The sequence below is a fragment of the Dermacentor albipictus genome, chromosome 2, assembly GCF_038994185.2.
Source record: "Dermacentor albipictus isolate Rhodes 1998 colony chromosome 2, USDA_Dalb.pri_finalv2, whole genome shotgun sequence".
NCBI lineage: Eukaryota > Metazoa > Arthropoda > Arachnida > Ixodida > Ixodidae > Dermacentor > Dermacentor albipictus.
The window spans coordinates 178,271,844-178,294,076 of record NC_091822.1 but is presented as its reverse complement, the minus strand read 5'-3'; the positions used below and the strand labels follow the sequence as shown (position 1 = coordinate 178,294,076).

Here is a 22,233-nt window from a genome sequence, read left to right as displayed (position 1 = left end):
TGATAATGGCCCAATTTAGCACTAGGGGTTAAATTGTCAGGATGTCGAACAATAAAAAAGCTCCTCCCCAGTTATATTCAAGCATTAAACTGGTATGCATGATGCCATCCAGTATAGTTGCCAGAAAGCTCCAGATTAAACCAGCTTTTGTGACAAACAGGCGACCCTATATGGTGCCACTGCGTCCAGTATAAGCCAGTTTAGTTGCAAACAGGGCCCCTGTTAAGACCCATTTCTGCGTGAACTGGTCATGCCTATACCTGCTTGCATGCCAAACGGGACCCCGTTCAGACCTGTTCGTGTGTGAACTGGTCCTGTTTATACCTCCTTGCATGCCAAACGGGACCCCGTTCAGACCTATTCGTGTGTAAACTGGTCCAGTTTATACCTGTTTGCATGCCAAACGGGACCCCGTTAAAACCTGTTCATGTGTAAACTGGTCCAGTTTATACCTGTTTGCATGCCAAACGGGACCCCGTTCAAACCTGTTCATGTGTAAACTGGTCCTGTTTATACCTGTTTGTTGCTAAACAGGTCCCTGTTAGAACCAGTTTAAACCTGTATAACCCAGTTTGAATTTAAATAGGATTTTCCAATAGGGTTGCATGACCATCTTAATGTCAATGTAAACGAGCCCACTAAATTATTGAAGGGAAAGCCTTAGGGGTCAACGTTGGCGGTGCGCTTGGCGAAACTGCGCTGTGACGAAAAGGCCGACGCCGCAAAGAGTCAAAACACGCCGGAAAATGTTCGGCCTGACGTCAAATGTCTCAGCGAGGTTCCTGTAAACAAAGTAAATTAGTGGCCTCGAAAAAAAAGACTGGTACGTATCGGTCTGAGTGGGAACCGAATTTTAGGTTTAGTACTGCTTTCGCGCCAGGTGTTGCTGCGCAGAAAAGCGGGTGAGCGCGCTCTGCGCATTGACGTCAGAGTCGGAGCGGCGGTTGTCGGCGTCGAACGATGGAGGAGCGCGGCCGCTCTTGCGGCTCGCGAGGACGCCCGCGCAAGTACACTCGCCCACAAAACATTGCGGGGTGCGCGAGCGCGTGGCGAAGCTACCCTCTTCTGGCGGTGAGCCCCCGCTGTCGAGACCGACGCACGCGCGTCCCTCGGAGACTGCAAGCGTGCATGTTTCCGCGCTTCCTCCTTGCGCGCCGGCGAAATCTGAATGGCGATGTGCCCCCCTTGCGATATGCGCCATGACGGCTTCGACGGGCACAACTTCGTTTATACAGCGGAAATTAATTGCTCATATCCGTCTTGCCTGTCTCCTACACAATGCGTTATATGCCACGCTCTTCTGCGGGAGAACGCCCCGTTCGTTAGAAGAAACAACGATGACTGGCCACGAAAAGGTGCAGCCCAGAAAAAAAAATGGCTCGTTGCGTTCGCCACCGGGCCGGCCCTATGCGCCAGCGCTCGTGACTCGGAAAAAAGCGGCCGCAGTGGCGCGCCCGACAACTCTAAACACGCTTCACACAGTTTCGCCCGTCGAAGCCGCCACAGGGCCACAGCATGGCCACAGCGAATATCGCAAGAGGGCTACCTCGCGGCTACATTCGAATATCGCCGACGCGCACGGAGGAACTCAGGACAGGACCTGACGTCACTCTTTGTGAAGCGACAGTGAAGCAGGAAGTTGGCGTTGCTCATGGCGTTGCTGCGCCTATCGGGCCAGCTCTCCTCTCTTGTTTACATTTCTCGCGAAACCACGCCGCGCTGCGCCCAACCGTGCTGCTCGGACCCGCGCGCTCCGCAGCAATACTAAGCAGTCGTTAGCACGTTAGCATGATTCCGCGAAAGAGGGAGAAATTTCCCGCGGATATTCCTTCGTCCGTTGCCATTGCCGTGGCGCGGTACATTGCGTACAGCGTTGCATGCGCGTTCATTTCACGAACTTTAGTTCCTCCTGTCCCAGCTGGCCACAGCAACATCCGGTAGAGCATGGTCCAGAAAACGCAGCGCAACGAAACACGGAGACCAACGCAAACGTGCCCGCACGGCGCCTTTGCCACGGTACGAACCCTACGGAGCAACACGTGTGTGCGCACAGAACCAAAACAAAGCCGCCAATAACAAAGCCGACACTACAGCAAAGAAATTAAAAAAAACAGCAAAACAAAGGAGAACCTACTACGTCATTTCCGCCACACTTTTCTCCTAGTGCGCGGAGGGGGTAGGGCCTCTACTCAGTTTCCTTCCTCCATGCTGGCGCGCAAGGACGACGCGCGGAAACATGCGCGCTTGCAGTCTCGGAGGGACGCGCATGCGTGCAGGCGTCGCTCTCGACACCCGGGGCTCCACCGCCAGAAGAGGGAGAGGGCCGCTAGCCACGCGCACGCCGCAATATTTTGTGGGCGAGTGTACGCCACCACGGGATAAACGCCAGAGGAGTGCCACACATGTAGTTCCCATTGCGAGTCGTTATGTCTTCCAACGAGGTCTGAGCCCGATTGTACACCTGCAAGTATTACCGAATGTGCAGCAGCCTTTCGGCTTGTGCTACAAGAGTAACACCTGCCGAACTTTCTACTAACTGGCGATTTCACTGTACTAATCTGGCACTTGGGAATAAGGAAATCGCAAACTGTGATTTAAGCACAGCGTTTAACTTTGCTCTGACCCGGCTTGATACACATCCGACGCGCACTCAGCAGGTGGCTTCGCCGGTGCTGGATCCTGTTTTCGTGTCTCGTACTTTAACACCAGAGCTGAACATCAAGGATGGTACCACAAGAGGCTGTCGTTAACGTTTCACCAAATAGATAAACAGGTCAGAAATAGTGGTTTATCGCGTATTGCATTTAAAGTCTTTAGCAGGGCTCATGATGAAAGCGCCATTTATTGCCCCCAAGACCTTTCGGACAATTTTTTCCAGGTTATAAAGCAAACGTCAACGACGTCTAGCTGGATCAAACTCCAGGCGGCGATTGCGCACTACGAGGAAACTCACCACAGGAAAATGAAAAACAATAAAGCGCGAGACTCCGTGAACTACTCGAGACATAACTCATTTGAAGAAGCGAATTCAAAGCACGCGTACAGAAGCAGCAGAAATCTAACGGGAATTGTTCGTAACTATTCGTAACTTGTTCCTAAATTAAAGGCACAGAATAAATGCGCCAAACATACTTTTTTTTCGAATACACTGGCAAATTTTGATACCTCAACCATAGAAATTGTGGCGATAACTATCGAAGGCAGATAGTTCGATATCGAAGCTAAAGATCGCAAACCACGTGGTAGAAGACGCGAGTGCCATGGTCAATTCGTTTGTCAATTTTGTCTTCGCACGTGCTCCCCCAACAAATGCTGATTTCTCAGCACCACGCAGCTTTATGCACCCGTGCAGATTACAAGACCGCGCATCTTGAACTTGCTATTACTTTTTCACGTAAGAAAGACCCCTGTCCCATACAACATTTCAAACGGGTTTTTTTAAAAGATACGCAGAAGAAAGCTTTCGCCAGTGCTACATAAGTAATTTTCACAGTATCGCTAAGTACGGGTGCTCTTCCGGCAGACAGGCCATACTCGAAATTCCTACCTATTCACAAAGACGGCGACGAATTATAGGTAGATACTTATCGCCCTGCGCCCTTAAGGAATTGTAGAATATTAAGAACAGACCGTCAATAAAGCAATCATAAGCTACTTAGACGTTAATAAGACGATGAGCAAGAGGAGAACAAGGTGAAAGCGGGAGCCAATGTTCCGAAGAGTGCACTTGTCTTCAACGCGACGTATGCTTTCCTCGTCACTGTATACACAGGTGGGGTTCTTTCACGGTGGAGAGGGTGTAAGGCGGGTGGGTACGGCAACGAGCGAAGGTGTATTAGGGGCGAGAGTGTCGAATTGATAATAGAGGAGTGCTGTGCACCAGGCCAGGGACACGGCCGTCTGTCAACCACGTGTCAACGCCCGTGTGTCAGCCGGCGTGCCAACACGGTGCACAGCAGCCGTGTTAATATCTTGCTATATGACCGGAAACACGAATTTTGTAAAGGGATACGAACTGCAACCCATTTGCTTGAAATTATGCATGCGTTGTCATGGTAATTAACTCCACCCTGGAAACCGACGCAATTTTGATTGATATTGCTACCGCAACCGACATTGTAAGTTATTCGAATAGATGAATTCAATAGACATTCATCCCAAAAGAATCACGTGGATTGAAGCATACCTTTCGAACAGTGTGCAGTATGTTTCAGTAAACAATGCCAATTCTAGCCGTTTTAATGTTTTATCAGGCGTACAACAGTGATCCATTTTGAGATCTTTAGTTATCCCTCATTTATGTTAATGATATTTATTCATGCGTAGATCAACAGGTTACACTGAGGTTATTCGCGGGTGGCTGCGCGACCTACTGCACTGTCCCAGGGTGAAGGACCAGGAAAAGCTGAACATTTATTTACGCCAAATTGCTTACTTGTTTGGGTTGGGACATGGAAATAAACGTCAAGTAAACGAAGTTCCTCAGAGTAAGCAGAAAAAAAGTGCCTTTCTTTTCAGTTACCAAATATTGGACACTGATACAACACAAACGCGGGAACTCAAATATTTAGGGGTCAATTACACAGGACCTAAAATGGGAGGAGAACACTGAGACTGCATGCACCAAGGCATTCAAACAATCATGATTTCCACTCCGGAAATTGGGAATGGCATCACCACAAGTGACAGTAGCTTACGAAACCTTAGTCGGGCCAGTTCTTGAGTATGCAAGTATAGCTTGGGACTCCAGCCAAGCTTATCAAAAAGCTTGAAAAAGTACAAAATAAACAGTCAGGTTTATCTGCGGTAAGTGTTCATGTCACGTTAGTGCAACTGCTTCACATGTCACGGGATGCATCTGTTCGTACCGGCAGAATATCGCTGCAATGAAGCTTTCTTCTTTTGTATTTTGACTCAAGCATCAAAAGTTGTATTATTTATTTATTTTTTTATTAATACTGTCGACCCCCAATGGGTCATTACAGGAGTGGAACAAGTACAGAAAGAATAGGCAAAGTGTTAAATTCCTTGGCAATTAGTGGACCATCACACATCGATGTTGATTTTCTAGGTACAAGAATATTCCTTCAGATGAAAACTTCGAGAAAACAGCAGGTACTAGGTATACAAGAGCAAGAAAGTGTGTTGTACACAAAGGCACTCAAAGTGGGATACAAAGGTGATGCATAGAAAGACATACAAAGAGTGTCCAGACCCTAGCAAACGTAACATGCGGTATGAATCGGAAGATTGCACTTCTAATACTGTCTTCATAGTTGAGCAAATATTCTAACGATCGAAGACTTTCTGGAAGACGCACTATAGAGGTATGCTCATGAACATAATAAGGTCACAGGGGACAAATTACGTAAAATATGTAGACTTAACATTTTCCTGAAGTTCACCTATTGATAATAGTTTCACTATAGTGTCGGTAGCCTGTTCCACTCATTCATTGACAAGGAGAAAATTGACAAGGAAAACTACCCGAAGCAACCGTGGCGGCATTCTGGTCGAAGCAACCATAACGAGTGCATTCGAGCTTCTATCGCAAGGTGCAAAACTTTCAAGAACTATTTCCCGAAGCAATCGAATTGTGGAATACACTGTCAAATAATGTTGTGAATGCTGGTGTGTTTTTAACAAGTTGAAATACTTCTTATATCGCTGTGAGTTTGGTGAACTGGTTTTGTTGCGTGCTTGATTTCCATGTATTATTGCGTCGACCAGTTCGTGCTGTCAGCATTATGTTTTTTATTATTTTTTTTATGATCATCTTTATAAACTATAATTGGCAATGTGCTGATACTGTTCTTCTACCAACTACCATTATCTATTATCTGTACCCACTTCCTGTACAATGCTTAGAAGGATTGCGTTATGAATAAACAAATTTTAGTCAGACGTATTAGATCACCAAATGGTCTGGACCAAATCGACTTGACCAATGGGTCTAGAACAGTTGAATATCACTTTCAGTTTCCCCCATGTACAGTACCACTATGGCTGCAAGCTTCTGGCGAAGCTCCTGTAACAGTTCTGCCTGTTGTGCATTCTAACAAGCAAAATAAAACCACACACGTATTGCTTAGTACTCATTTTAATGTCACTTGTATTGAGAAATGGGAAAGGCGGCTCAATAGCATCGAGATTCCCTGCCGCATTTCCAGTGAGTGGGAAAAGAACTAGTGTAAACTACTCCTCTAACGGCGACTCCTCGCAACCGCGGTGTAGCTTCGGAACATAAGCCCCATGAAAGAGTGAATCATCGCTTTGTGTCAAAAAATGAAACTGCACATTTGACTGTGCATACTTTTCTTGACATGACGGGGACGAGACTTCAAACGAAAATTTGATCAAATCACGCATTAGGGTTCTAGCGTCAAAAGCGATAATTTGGCTTAGCAGACAAACCACTTCCACAGCGCCTAAAAGCAAAGTTCACATTTCGACCCCCCTCCCCCCCCCCCCACCGCTCCCTCTGCCCCCCGCCCACCGAAGTTTGCTGTCCGTTGCTGCTGCTGCTGGCTTGGCGAATGTAGCTCACACAAAGGCGCTCATATAACAAAATCAGCTTACACGCAGTTGCCACGTCTTGCTAGCTTTCCCGGCAGGCACGTATTCGCTATGCTGCAAAAGGTTTTGCATGAGAGCAGCTTTGAACCATTTAATTACCCGTCTCACATATCTTTCGCTCTGCACAGATTCGAAAATATGCATTGTATCTGCACATTGTTATTATTGATAACGATTATGTGTGGTGTATGGGCCAGATATGACCAGAGGGCGCCGCGCAAGAAGCGAGAATTGTTATTAATCGCGCAAACCTTCCGTTTATTTTCATACTCCATCACGGTATTCCTGACCCGTACTCCGGAAGTTGCATCACCTTTCGCCCTCCACGCAAGTTCACCAGGGAATATAGACCTTATCCATGTTTCCTGCCTGTCATCAACACTCAACTGTGCAGGAACACTTAACCTTATGACAATGCTCATTTTCATGATGTCGATATTGTTCCTAACTCAGTGTCGATGTAGAACTACGAAACAACAACGCAAAGCTTGGAAACGAACACACGGTTCAACTGCAATTTCTCCTTTTTCTTTTATACTTACCTTACGCTTCGTTATGTGCTCACTCTTCGTTTGACAACTGCCCTTTTTTTTTATTCAGCCGCTTTCTGCCGTGGCCGGCAGAAAGCGCGTTCCCTTGCGAAATGGAATGTGCCTGGCACTCCCGCTATCGGCGTGCTCGCGGACAACAGCGCCGCGCGCGCAATTTTGCCGCTCGGGTCACCACTCACTTGTGCTAATCGTTTTTTTCGCTGGGACTGTACGAGCGAGGACTACCTTGCCGTGTGAATGAAGCAAAGAGTTAACTTAGTGATAATGCAAGACCTTATCTCAAGTAATAGCCCCAAAGTTGCGAAAATCCTTAGAAGTACGTGACGTCACTCTAAGTCACTGGCGCGCTGTGGTTCGTGAGAGAACTTCGAAAACGCAGTGCCAGACGAATCGGTATTGGCAAGAAACACTGGCCCATCCTCACCCTCGACCTTTGCAGTCACAATTAAGCGTGCAGCGGTTGTTTTTTTTTTACGCCTGCAAAGCAAATACGTAGGGCCGCGTGCTCGAAAAACGATATTGCGCTGGACCTGTGCGTAAAATTATTAGCGATGGCAGCCGGCCAACGCTAAGTAGCACTTACGAACAAAAATGCGCGTATGAGGGCCATGGTTTCTCGCCAAGCGGCCTCACTGCGCTCACCCGTTGTGCTCCTTCATCGTCCGGTAGACGTCGTACTGGACGCTCCCCGTTCCCTGGAATATAGCGGCGTCTTTGGAGAGGTCCGTGAAGCACACCTGTCCACCTGGGCCGAAAAATAGGAGACAGATGCAAATTTTGTACATTACGCATGATACTAAAGAACGATGTACGCAACCTTGTGGTGAAAGTGAAGGTATTCTTGTCCTTAGTATAGCATTTGGCCCCGCTTTTTGTATGCCATCGCCTACGCCGGAATGGATAAAATAGCTGGGATTACAGGGCATGGCACAGCTCAATGAAAGGGTAGAGAGACAAATGGGCATACGGGATTTTAGGTTATCCTATTTATCTGAGTAAACATACTTACTCGCTTATATATCTAAGGCTGCAAGCTCTGTTAACTTTTATTATAAACACATGTCCACCGTGGCTTGCCCAGGCTTCCTTTACAAACAGCTGTGCCAAGAAGACAGTCGAGTGACGTTGAAACCATGGTGTCGTTGATCGGGTGAGCTTGAATTATTCGCGCCATCCAGGCCGAACTAATCGTTCAAGTACTGATGGGCGTATTTGAGAATACTGTCCTTTGTGCCTACGTAAAAAAAAGAAAACGTAATCCCAAGGATTGGCAAAATAGTATTCCCGAGATTTTAGGTCGCCACACGTGGCCACTCACATAGGGACGCTGAAACCGGAGGACGCCACGGAATGAGCGCAGTGCTTTTTGAGAAATAAACGTATATTGTGGGATTCACCGTCCCGAAACTCAGAAATGGTTTACACGACTAGGGAGGGACAAGCAAATGGGGGCAGGGCTGGTGAGCGATGCAAAATTTTCTCCCTCTGGTGTTCTTGAGCGCGCGCCAAAACACGGCAAAAGAGCGTTTTCGCATTCCGCACCCATAACGAGGAATAAATTCTGGAATGAGTTCTTCAAGGCTTCCTCATACGAGAGGATTAAGGATTAGAAGCCTCTCAAATCGCCCTTTAACGCTGGGTGGGCAGCGGTAGCAATTCCCGTGGCACGAGATCCTCCTATACATTCAGCGCACGTATATTTTTTTTGGTTCAATTTCTATATTGCGGCACGTTGCCCATCACTTGAAAATTAAAGAAAATAAAAATTATGGTGTTTTACGTGCCAAAACCACGATCTGCATACGAGGCACGCCGTAGTCTGGCGACTCCGGAAAGTTGGACCACCCGGAATTTTTCGTCGTGCACCTAAATCAAAGTACGCGGGTGTTTTCGCCCCCATCGAAACGCGGCCTGGGTGGCGGGGATGGGATGCCAGCGGCTATCACGCGCCTACGGGCGCGCGAACACTGATGGAACCCGCGACACTGTCGCGAAGCCGAGGTGTGGGTCGTGTCGGTCGAAGAGATCCCGGGACAGTGAAGCCGGCAGAAGTGTTGGCTTAGCGCCGCATACCTATGCGAGTCCGCGAGAGCGTGTAATCGATGACGGACGCCTTGACGCCCGCAGTGCGCACCCGGACCTTCCGGCCGTGCAGCACGAACTCGGCGAACTGCTCCTCCGTGGGCTTCACCAGCACGTTGTCGCAGTGGAGGTCCCGGTGCTCGAACTCGAGCTCGCGCTCGGCCACAGCCAGCGCGCAGGCGACTTGCAAAAACACGCTCTCCAACTGCTCGATCGTTGCCTGCACGCGCGCAGGTGCGCCACACCGTTTAGCGCCCTGTGCCTGAACCGCAGGGCTGGCTCGGCGAGTGAATACACGCAGCTTTCGGGCAAGTGCACGTGTGCTTGTTGTAGTAAATGCCAGAAAATTCGGCGCCGCGTTCCTGCGAACCCTGCTGTGCTTTGCTTTAGGAAACAACTTTTGACGACTTGGCTCACTTTCGAAAAACGCCGCGAAATTTTTGTGCAAGAAGGCACGGTACGTAAAAGAAAAAAATCCAGCATGCTACGGTCTCCTAACACCTGAGCGCTCAGTGAAAACGTATCCTTTCTCTTTTTTTTTTTTACCATTAAGAACGGCACCCGTTGGGTAATCCTCAGTTAAAATATTACTGCAGCAATGCACCGGCCTGATAGAAAAAAAGAAAGGTGTAGAAACACACGCCACTCATACGTTGCGGTATACGTCATTGCACTGTTTTGTTCCTAGCTAGATTCTGCTTGACAATACCGCGTTACTTTTTACGTGATGCAGTACCATTGCGCGCGCAAAAAAGTGTTAAAGCGAGCTAAAAAGCACCGAGGACAGCGCGGGTGGGTACAGCCTACGCACGAAAGATCTTGATTTGTTGTCTTCGGCAGGAGCTCATGCAGTAAGTAGACCCGGTGGAAATTATAGATATACACACACACACACACACACACACACACACACACACACACACACACACACACACACACACACACACATTATATATTGTATATATATGTATATTTCACGCCTGAACAAACAGTATGCGGGGCAACTCTGACCACGGTCTTGCCATCGCTCCGGCTAAAGATATTCCACAGCAGACGCCGCTTCTTTTTCTCGGGCACCACCGGTTGGACCGGTTCCTCCACTTGGATGGTCGTCGATTCCGGGTGTGACCGCTCGTCCCAGCTTGAGCGCGACTTGATAAAAGCCTCGTTCAGGTACTGCTGGTCCGCGTCTTTGGGCGTGGAGCCGGCCAGCGATACGCGACTTCCCCCTGAAGACAGTCCCGACGGCGCCGGCCCACTGACCATGGGGCTGCTGCTTCCTGGAGGAGGGTCTTCGGGCAGCGGGGACGTCTGTTCCTTCCAGAATGAGGGCAGGCCAGAGGCGGCAGCTGTGGCGCCGCCGACACCGGACGATGACGCACTGGACTCAGACGAGTTCAATACGCCCATGACCTTGGCGGCGGCAGCCTGTTCACCTTCGGACGTACTTGTTTTGGCTGCCTTCCGTTCGCCGGATGACTTCTTCTGGGAGGCCGCTGCCGTGCCTCCGCCATCCTCCTTGTGCAAAAAGGTGTGCGGGTTGTTCGCCTCGTGAATGTTTCGCTCGATGTTCGCGACAACCTTGGAGAATTCCGGAGCGTCCGCGATGCCTCTCGAGGCCTTCATGAAGCACGGCATGTCTGCTGGCGTGGAGCACGATTCTTCCAACAGGCCCGCCTTGGATTCGTCGTCTTTCTCGTTCACCACTCTTCGGTGCCCCCCGCATACCGTTTGTTGAGGCGTGAACCCACTATGCACCTAAGAGCGTAACAATATATATATATATATATATATATATATATATATATATATTGTTACGCTCTTAGGTGCATAGTGGGTTCACGCCTCAACAAACGGTATGCGGGCGGTATGCGGTATGCGGGTTCACACACACACACAGTGAAAGCTCGGTAATTCGAACTTCAATAATTCGAATTTATGGATAATTCGAACTGTACGATTTGGTCCGGCGAAGTTCCACAGAAGTCTATGTATAAAAATGTCCGTTAATTCGAACGCGAGAAGGTTCCCTCGCGGATAATTCGAACTACGCTCGCCTGGCACACGGCCAGAGAAACGCGCCTGCCTACACACAAGGCTGTATTGCCTCCGAAACGGAGAGAACGGCGAGAGAAGGCAAAATCGGAAAAAAATCTAATCGACGCGGGGTGAGCCAGAAGGCAGCGGCGGCTGCCGCCTCTCCATTCTACGTAACCTCCGAGACTTCTTGCCCGTTGCGAATCTCAGAGGCTTTGCAAATCTTGTACAGCTGCTAATGTTGTGCGGAGATGGCACGGTAAGCGCCAAAAGACAGCAAATCAAGTACGTCGCAGCTGCGCTTGCAATGAAGAACCAAGGAATCAGGGCCTTCGCCACCTTCACATCTTCAGCGTCTTTGTCTCGGCAGTCTTCATCGGTTGTGCGCCTCTGTTTTCAGCTTGGGAGGTATCGGCCGTCGCGATTCATTGTGATGGTGTTAAGCCTCGGCTAACGTTCGTATCGGTGGACATCGGTGGTGTGGCACAGTCGGACCCACCAGAGCTTCGACTTGAAGATGGCGTGTGCCCGCGGCACACGCCATCACTATTTGACACGCCCTACTGCTTCCAAATGGCAGTGTACTGTTGCTCTCCTTCACTTTCGTTAGTTCGAACTTTCGTTAATTCGAACTGAAGCGGCTTTCCCTTGCGGTTCGAATTAACGAGCTTTTACTGTATATATATATATTCGCGCTGATAGCCTGCGACATGTACCAAGTCTGCAGTAGCGGTTCGGGGGACACAATGATTGAAGACACGTTTGATTTGATATTGGACCAGAACCCGAACGATGTTCGCAAAGTGTCACGTGGCACGGCTCGCCAGCGAGTTGAGGGAGTTTCGCAGACTTGCGCCGATGCCCGCAGTGCACGCTCAATCGGTTCTATTCTCATGAACGCCGCACAAACTCCTCTGTACATCAGCTCACCATGCTCGCTACACACACGCTGGCTTGGCAGACGAAGCAGCTGAAAACTACGCTTGTGCGGCACGGACACAAAAAGAACGGACATGGCCGGCGTGCTATTTCAAATTGAAATTATTTCATTTACAATGTCAGCCCCCTTAGGGCTATTACAGGAGTGGAGAATAAAAACAAAAAGAAACATAGAATGCGACCGAGTTACAAGCTTTGACTCACAAACTGTCTTAGAATGGAAAAGACGCATGAAATACAATATGCATGGGAAGGTTATGATGAAAACATTCACAATTTCGCACCGCGTCCTCATAGACGCAGTGAAATACACACATGCAAAGAAGTAAGTGCATACATATTGGGAAATTCACTACCTGGTATTACAAAAAAAAACTGCTTTCAACACCTTCCGAAAACGCAGTTAAGGACATCGAGATTAAAAGAGTCGGGTAAAAAATTCCATTCCCTTATCGCCCTAGGAAGGAAACTGAACTTGAAGCCCTCATTGCGGGCGGGTGGAGGAGGAACATACATACGATGACGATGGCTCGTTGGCGCGTTCATAGGATGCTCAAAACAATCGTCTGGTTTAATATTTACTTTATTGTGAATAACTTCGAACAGGAATTTTCATCTTTCGTATTTAGTTCTGAGCTTAAGTGGTGCTAGACTAGCTAACTGACATAACGGCGTTGGAGAATCCATGCAGCGATATTCAATTAATATAAACCTGGCAGCTAGCCTCTGTATTCCGTCAAGTTTAGAACAGTTAGTTATGGTTTGTGGGTCCCAAACAATTTTAGCATATTGAACAATTGGTCGAACTAGAATTTTCTAAGACATTTAATTTCAGGGGTCGCCCGATTAAGGTCCCGCCTCAAAGATCACAGTTCTTCAATCGACTTATTGCACACATTTTCTGTGTGTATTCCACCCTAAATCTGATGTAAAAGGTAAACCCAAGTATTTGTGTTTGTCAACGTTCTCAAGTTTCTTGTCATGAATGTAGTACGAGTAACTAAGGGTACGCTTTTTGCATGAAACAGACTGATTTTTGCGGGTTTATGGCCATTTGCCAATCGTCGCACCATTTTTTATTTTTGTGTATACTTGAGTTAATTTCTGCGTGGTCTTGTCTAGATTGAATTTTGTTGTAAATTACGCAGTCCTCGGCAAACAAGCGCAACGGTAAAGTGATGCCAGTAGGCCTATCATTAATAAATACGAGAAATAAGAGTGGTCCTTGTATACCGTACCCTGAAGTACACCAGACTACAAGTGAGGGTACAGACTGGCAGTTACCAATTTGAACATACTGTTCTCTGCAATGAAGGAAATACGTGAACCATTTCGTGGTTGCGGGGTTTTGAAGTATGGCGTCTATTTTGTGTAATTAACATGAGGAACTTAATAGAACACCTTCGCAAAGTCTAGGTACGCTATGTCGGTTTGGCCTCGCGAATTAATGGTTTGGGCGAGGTCATGTACAATATGTATAAGTTGATTGTCGTGGAGAGTTTCCTACTGGAGCCATGTTGACGGCTGTATAATACCTTATGGTAATCCAGATATTTAATTAAATGTTTTGATACAATAAGCTCCAGTAATTTCGAATCCGCGCTGGTAAGAGAAATTGGCCGGTAGTGGCTGACGTCTGCTGTTGAGCCGCCTTTGTGTACGGGTACGATTTTGGCACGCTTTAAAGGACTGGGGAAACAGCCGGCAGTAATAGAAGAGTGAAATATAATGGCAAGATATTTGAAACCCATTTCGCATACCTTTACAAGAATTATTTCGGTATTTCATCTGATCCGCGATATTTCTTTATATTGATGTTGAGGAGCAAGTCAAGAATTCCTTCTTCACTAAATAGTTTATGCTCTTGGGGCCTTATGGGAGGTATCCACTAAGTGCGGAACCGTACCGTTATTTCCCGTAAAAATGGACGAGAAAAAATCACTAAAGCTGTCAACCTGTTTATGGTTATTTTGGCTCACATTCACGTGCGGTCGCTTATCCTTAAGATTAACGTAGCGCGAAAACGTTCTGGGGTCTTCTGAAAGAAAGAAGTGATAAAACCTTTCCTTCTCTCCTTAACTGGTTGTTTGAACTCTTAGATGCCGAATGGTTTTACGAACGGGCTTTTCGTTTCTTTTTCAGTTTCCTTTTAATATGTAGAAATTCTGTCGCCATCGAAGGAACTTTTTCCTGGCAATTTTACGGCGTTTGGGGACAAAACGTTCGATGCACTGTCGTACAATGTTCAAAAAAGTGTTCCACAGTAAGTCTGTACTGGCTCCGAATTGGTAATATATTAAAAACTGGTCGAGGGACGGCCATAAGTCAAGTGCACTGATGTCATCAGAAGCTTAAAAGTCTGGAATGAAATTCTTTGAATCAGTACTAGGTATGACTGCAGTAATGTTTAAAGATAACCGTATTATGGTCGGATAGACCCTCTGCAACTTCACAACAAACAAGAAAAATGAAAACTGTACGACTGCCTAAGTTAGTTTTAATCCAGAATGCTTCAATATCCCTCTCACCTGCCAGAATAGTGAATGAAATGTTGCTTTTATTCATACTGGAAGCACCACCCCTCCTTCTCCCTCGATCTTTTCTTATTACTTTGTACCCGGGAGGTGTTATTTGTGCATCGCATATGTCCGTGTGTAACCATGTTTCTGTAATGACCAGGATGCCTTGGTCATGTTCCAAAACAGCACATTCCTAAGCATCAGGTTTGTTCATCAGGCTTCTGGCATTTAAATTGATGGTCATAAAAGCAGAGGGTTCCGGGTGATAAGTTCATGCCGTAGTTTTATCGGGAGAGGCGTGCCCCTTGCTTGGGCTCGTTTGTTACGTCATTCCAAGTGTACATGGTTTTATCAACTCGGAGCTTGTTACAAGATAATTTTACCTTCGCACCCTTACTTCTTTCTTCCGATGATTTCCAAAGTTTCTTGTGGATTTCAACTACTCGCCTGGAGAAATGTTCATTAATGATAAATTGTGTACGTTTGAGTGCTGCAGCTGATCAAAATTCTAATTTTATCCCTGTAGTAAATTCAGTATCGAAATGTGTTATTTCGTACATGCACTGACCAACAACTATCCACTGACAGAAGGTTTATTGCATCGAGTTTTGCACACGGAAGGAAAAAAAAAACCGACGCAACAAGATTTCATTAAAGCTAGCTGTCTTCGAGCTGCTGCGAAAAACACGAAGAGTGTCTGCTTTATTACACCGAATAAAATTACGTCATTATAAATGTAATTGACTACAGCTACCAGTCACTTCCCCACTCCCCCCCCAGTAATTAGTACTCAAAAGTAATCGTTTGCTCCTACATTACTTCCCTCTAAAAACTCCATTAACATTTCACAGATAGAGTGAACAGAAAGACGGCCTCGCATTTTCAGTGCCTATCCGCTACTCCTCGCGCACTGCTTATCACGAACAATTGTTTTTTCGAAGCATTTATGCTCCTTCTATCGTTCTTTCTTTTTTGTGGTTCAAAAGACATCGCAAGCGACGCTGAAAACTCACTCGATGTGTGCGCTGGAGGGAAGGGTCGTGGTGTAACGTACGGCCACCTGGCGCACAACATTGTCAATTACTCAGCGTCTCTGTCTTCTACAAAGCGCAACGTGGACTTGAAGATGCTCTCCGGTGGGCCAATGCAAGGATGAAAACAAAATCGTCCGTAGGCCATTTCCTGGCATTAACGTCCTATAGTGACCGCCGCTACTGATAACGTATACCAGCACCACGGTTTCAGTTCACTGGCTAACAGGTGAGGAAAGCTATTCAACCGGAACCCATTTGGCGGTAAAAGTCGACAGCAGTCCCATTATCACTGAAGCAATGCAGTGACACACCCATACTTGTTGCAGTCCTGAAAAGGCCTGATGCACGAGAGGTATACGCAGCCGCGTTTGTTCTGTCGCGTTTCCCATTGAACAGGCTGCGCCGTCTGTCAGCCTCCGCGAAATTCGCGCGTGTGAATATATTGACAATATCATGTGATGCGCGTTAGATTCTGTCCAGCACCTGATATATATAACTGCGCGGCAGCCGTGGTTATGACAGAGGTCGTTACAATATATATTGTGGGCATTTATTGTTCACTTCATCATCTGTACATTATCATCATCATGTGTGTGCTCCTCTTCATCGTGCGGGTAGTCGCATCATCATAGTGGACTGGGCCGTGGGTCCTTCACCGCGTCTCTGAGGCTCAATAAAAGGTCGGCCCTTGACGGTAACGTCACAAGTGGTGGAGGTGCTGGGTAAATGTCGATGAGAAAATAGCGATATCGTCCAGATAGCACAAGCATGTTTTCCACTTAAGGACGCGCACAACAGTCACTAATGCGTTCAAAAGTTGCGGGAGCATTGCAGAGGCCGAAGGGCATGACGAATTTGTGAAAGCCATCTGGGGTTGCGAACGCTTTTTTTCTTTGTCGTCTTAGAGCATCGGAATTTGCCAGAAACCTGAACGCAGATCAAAGCTGGAGAAGTACTCGGCACATTGCAGAGAATGGAGGGCATCGTCAATGCGAAGCATAGGGTATACATCCCTGCGCGTAGTCTTGTTGAGCGCTCAGTAATCGACACAAACTCACACGGAGCCATCTTTCCTTTAGACGAAAACTATGGGACAAGATCAAGAGCTAGCAGAGGGGCGGATTATCTCACGTTGCAGCATGTCGGCGACATCTTCCTCAATCTTGCGCACGGCTAGAGACGCCCGATACTGCTGGCGACGTATGATGGATCTGCCGTGTGTCTGAATGCGATGCGTTGTGACGGCCGTCTGGCCCAATGTTGAAGAATGGGCGTCGAATGAAGTTGCATGCCTCTTCAACAAACTATGTAATTGTTCCGTCTGCGAAGGGGTCAAGTCGAGGCTTGTTACGGCTGCAAGTGCGGAGGTAGAGGGAGAATGTCCAGCACAAGTGATTTCAGGGGTAGCCGCCTCGAGTCCGATCCACACGACGGACCAAATTGCTCTTTTGGACCGCGCATCACGTGATAGGACGTCACCAGTTTGTGCGTACCGCCGTTGGCCCGCGCAAGACGTCGGCCGCGGTCCCACAAATTGCCGAGGCTTTTCCCGCTTCAGATTTGGTGGCGGACCGCATGCAAACCGCAGCGATTTTGGCGTAGCCAAGGATTGTTTTCCGGCAACAGTGTCTTCAGCCAAATCCAATCTAGTTTTCGGCTCAGCAAAAGCCATTTAAGCCAGTCGTTTCCTGTCCGCCGTTCCGCCTACACGTGCGTGCAGCAGAAATTTTTAAACATCGTGTCTTCCTGGAGTGACGAGGAGGTTTTTTATTTTGTATCCCTCGTTGAGCAGTTCCCGGCTTTGTGGGACTCGAGCCGGAATGATAACACTCTGGCCAAGAGTGCAGCTCGTTGGTCTGCTCTGCCGTCTGCTACGGCGGTCCGGCTGTGGGTGTGCTCTGCGCCGCACCGGACCGCGGCGGGCCGTGACGTCGCATCACCTGACCGATCGGCCCGCAGACTTGGTCCGTCGTCTGGATCGGCCTTTATGGGAACGACAGAGAGAGGCTCGTTATAGCAACGCAAGCCAAAGTGGCGCCTTTGGGAAGGAGAATTTTCTCGGGCGTTTTGTTTCTTGCGGCGAGCAGCGCAGAGCAATTGTTAAATCTAACTACGCCTGATACAATGGCTATCCCTTTTGTAAAACAACGTGCAGAAAGAAAACTAACGCATCTCCCTGGTCTACCACGTAGGCCGTGATGGTCAGAATTTGCCGAGATCCTGGAAGGAGCTCGGTATCTTCTGCAGCGAGCAGACGAAGTGGCTGGTACTGTTCATCGCCAAGCGAATAATTGGTGTGTCATATGTACGACTCGTTGCCCACAACATATAGCCGCACAAGCAGAGGCAAGGAAATGCCATCCTAAAATGAGCTGGTGGGCGCATGGCGACAGCACAGCAAACTATGTGGTGGATAATGCCGTCGATCTTTACACGCACAGCACAAAACGGGGAAGGGCTGACAGAGTCCTCTTAAACTAACCAGCAGGGGTCCATCGAAAGGCATTGTAACTTTTCTGAGACGCTTACACAAATCAGCATGTATAAAAGATAAAGTGGCATCAGTGTCGACCAAAGCGTCAACTTGCGCACCCTCAACGAACAGAGACATCATATTACAAGGGCGCGCAGGAGGAATTGTAGTAGTGTCGGTAAATGCAGTTTCTTCTCAGAAAACTGCATTACTTAGTTTTCCGGGAATTGTCAGAGGTGAACGTGGCAGGCTGGAGTGGTGACGAGGAGAGATGATGATGATGATATGTAGTGTTTATTGGCGCAAGGGCCAAGTGTGGCCAAAGAGCGCCAAGGCAGTGATGACGAGTACTGAATGAACTAATGGCTGATGTGATGTGGCTGTAGAGAGGCCTAAAACTAAGAGCTATAAGTTGCATAAAATACACAAGGAATAAAAATATGAGAATGGCTGAAGTAAGGTATGCTATAAGTATAGGATGTACAAGAATGGTGTAATAGTGTTACATGAATAAAAATGGAAAGGTGATTGTTGTTGACGAATAGCACAACAGCCTCCGCTGATCCCTTGAGTACAAGGGCCTGGAGGCATGTGCTAGAGCAAAGGTTCACATCGCAACAGTGGCTTCTCGCAAGAGGCCGTGTTACGAATTTCTTGCACAGAAAACGTGCAGCGTGTCAACGTCGTTTAAATAGGCTATGGTAGATTGCATGTGAAATAGTGGTTCTCTGCCTAGAAACAGTGCCAAGTGAAGTGGTATACACTGACTGTATGCTAAAGGGAAGTGTTTTTTCCTCTCGACTAGTGTTTCGCGGCATTCTAGGAAGACATGCTTAACACTGAGTGTCTCCCCGCATCTACTACATATTGGACGTTCACCGCCACTCAACAGAAAGTTATGTGTACCGTAAGTGTGCCCTATTCTGAGACGACAGAACAGGGCGTCACTTCGTCTGGACTTGGTCAGTGATGGCCAGTATCCTAAATGTGGCTTAACTGTGTGGAGTTTATTATGGGTTTCAGAGTCCCATTTATGCTGCCAGTAGGTTCTGAGTTTTTTCCGTAAGTATGGCTTTAGGTCTGAGACCGGAACGGCTGCGGACATGTTGGAAGCTTTTGTGTCTAAGGAGGTAGCGATTCGGTCTGCCAGGACGTTACCTTCAATACCTCTGTGTCCAGGCACCCAGCATATCGTTACGTGTTGGCCAGAGGAATAAATAGTACAGAGGAGAGAGAAAAGATCTGCAATTACTGGATTTCTGTGGTTGAAGCATGACATCAATGTTTTCACAACGCTTAATGAGTCTGTGTATATGACCGCCTTATGTAATTTTAACTGTTTAATGTGTTTCGCAGCCGACCACAGTGCATAAGCCTCTGCTGTAAAGATGCTTGTTTGAGGGTGCAGGACATCGGACTCGGAAAAGGATGGGCCGACGGCCGCGTATGACACGCCAGCATGTGATTTAGACGCATCTGTGTAATACTCTGGACAAGGGTATTTAAATTGTAATTCCAGAAAATGCATATGAATGTGGGCCTCTGGAGCGTGCTTCGTTACCTCCACAAATGACGTGTCACAGTCAATGATTCGCCACAACCACGGTGGAAACGGCTTGGCAGAAGCCATTAGACTATTTTCACGGATAGGAACATCCATCTCCTCGCTCAGCTTTGTCACACAGATCGAGAATGGCTGTCTGGCTGTAGGTTGTAGGCTGTCTGGCTGTAGGCTGGAGTGGTGACGAGGAGAGGCAGAAGGGCGAAGGTGAGTGGCGTCTGGTGCTGCGGTAACCATTCGATGTCTCGGTTGTTGCGGGCGGAGATGTGGAATGGCGCGGAGGGGACGCGTAACGCCGGTTTTGAGAAGGTACCCAGCAGAATACGCATCGCGTTCACTCGTGGCGTGCTCGCGACGCTCATCATCTTGGCGCTTGCGGCAAGAACGATATGTGGCCGCGATAACCACAGTAATAGCATATACGGTGAGAAGGTCGCCATGGTGGGTAGTAGGGGCCGCTCGATACGCTGGGAGATAGTGGGTTCAGATGGGGCGATGAAGGCGCAAGTGGTATTGAAGGGACATTGGCCGGAGGGGCAAAACCAACCGGCGCGTATGTGGGTAGAGGTGAACGGACGCTGGTTGGAGGCCCGGTAGCAACGTGGGCGTATGTTGGCAGGAGGCGAGGAGCAGGAGGGTCAAGATGCGCAGAGCAAGTGATGGACGCGAACTCCTCCTTGATGACGTCGCGCAACGCTGCACCAGAAGGCTGAGGAGGAAGGACAAACGCAGATCAAAAGCCGAGGGATCGAATTTCCTCGCGGATAATCGCCCGAATCATTACACGCAGGTCAGGGTCAGCCGTAGAACGGTGTTCGCAGTCCCGCTGCAAGCGTGCGGACTCGAGCTCGTCGAGGCGCTAGCACGTCAACACGATGTCAGCCACTGTAGCCGGGTTCCTCATGTCTAGCGCGTTGAAGGCCACAGTCCCGATGCATTTCAGAATATGACGCACCCTGTCCGACTCAGCCATAGCATAGTTGACACGGCGACAGAGTGTAAGCACATCCTCGATGTATATACGATGTGTAGGACTCACCGGAGTTGTTTCCGAGCATCCAGAGTTTTCTTTGCAAGGGCGGAGCGAACCGCCGGCGTTCCAAATATTTGTCGAAGCTGCTGCTTGGAGGTGGTCCAAATGGAGAAATCAATCGCATGGTTGGGAAACCGTGTCTCCGCCCCACCCGACAGATTGAACAAGACATGGCGGAGCTTGAGTGGGTCATCCCACCCATTAGCAGAGCTTACGCACTCGCAATCGCCCAGCCAGTCATAAAAATCTTCACCGCGAAGACCAGCGAACAGATGGTGACCACCCTGGTGGCCACTAACGATCGGAGAAGGGGCGGCTTGCGGTGTTCAGATGGTTACGGTAGAAGCGCCCAGCTGCTCGTCCTGCGACATGCTGGCGGGCAGTCGGCACACGCGGCGACCTGAACGAAGCTCCAGGGGGTAAGCAAGGCGTGCAGAGGATGGGGGACCAAGCACCTCCCCTACCACTTGTGACGTCACCGTTCAGGGCCGACCTTTCTTGAGCCTCAGAGACAATTTGGCCCAGTTCACGATGATGATGCGACTACCCGCACGATAAAAAAGTGGCGCACACACGTGATGATGTACACATAAAGAAGGGCACAATAAATACACACACACACACACACACACACACACACACACACACACACACACACACACACACACACACACACACACACACACACACAGAGCTTCAACATATGCCGATGCACTCTAAGGCGACGCGACCAAACGCATGCTGCTCACTTTTGTATGTGGAGTGTAAATTTTTTTATTTTTCTTCATTAGAATTAACCAGCCTCTGAAGCAACGAAGCTAGGTGAGAAATTCGCATTAGAAAGTTCTACAGCACTTTGCAAAACGACCGAATAAACAGTTTCTGTCTTTCCATCTATTAAGTACAAGTGTTACTCAGCGCTTACGTACGCCCGCGAAATACAAATCAAACACCACGTGACATGCCCACTTGCGCGTCGTGATTGCACTGCTCCCACACGTTCTGCGCACAAACTAACATACCATTTAGCCGGGTGTGCTGCCGCTGCGTCTACTTATCGCCATCGTGAACCACCGCGAGGAAGCACATCGCTGCCGTAAATCGCACAGCCAACGCCTTCGTCACTGCTCTGTCGCATTTTAGGCGGCAGCACGCCCTGCTAGATGCTACGTTCGTTTCTATGTAAACAGTTTGGGGGCGCTGCAATCACGGCGCTCAAGCGGGTATGTCGCGTGGGGCTTTTTTGTATTTCGCGGGCATCCGCAGTAAGCTGATGAATACTAATACTTAATAGAAAGTTAGAAACTGGCTAATCGGACATTTTGCAAAGCGCTCTACAACAACTCTACAACTTACTTTTTGCCTAACTTCGTTGCTGCAGAAGTTCGACAATTTTTCTTGACTAATTATCAAATTGACCAAAACACA

General features: G+C 48.2%; 1 protein-coding gene across 1 annotated transcript in view; it reads right to left on the bottom strand.

Annotated features, from left to right (window-relative positions):
• Window positions 1–22,233, bottom strand: part of LOC139055817 (uncharacterized) — a 122,693-nt gene that overhangs the window by 18,462 nt on the left and 81,998 nt on the right. The window contains exons 12-13 of the mRNA XM_070533362.1: window positions 9,201–9,429; window positions 7,770–7,872 (exon numbers count right to left, since the gene is read on the bottom strand). Coding sequence (XP_070389463.1) covers window positions 7,770–7,872; window positions 9,201–9,429 — 332 coding nt within the window. The remainder of the gene's footprint in view (window positions 1–7,769; window positions 7,873–9,200; window positions 9,430–22,233) is intronic.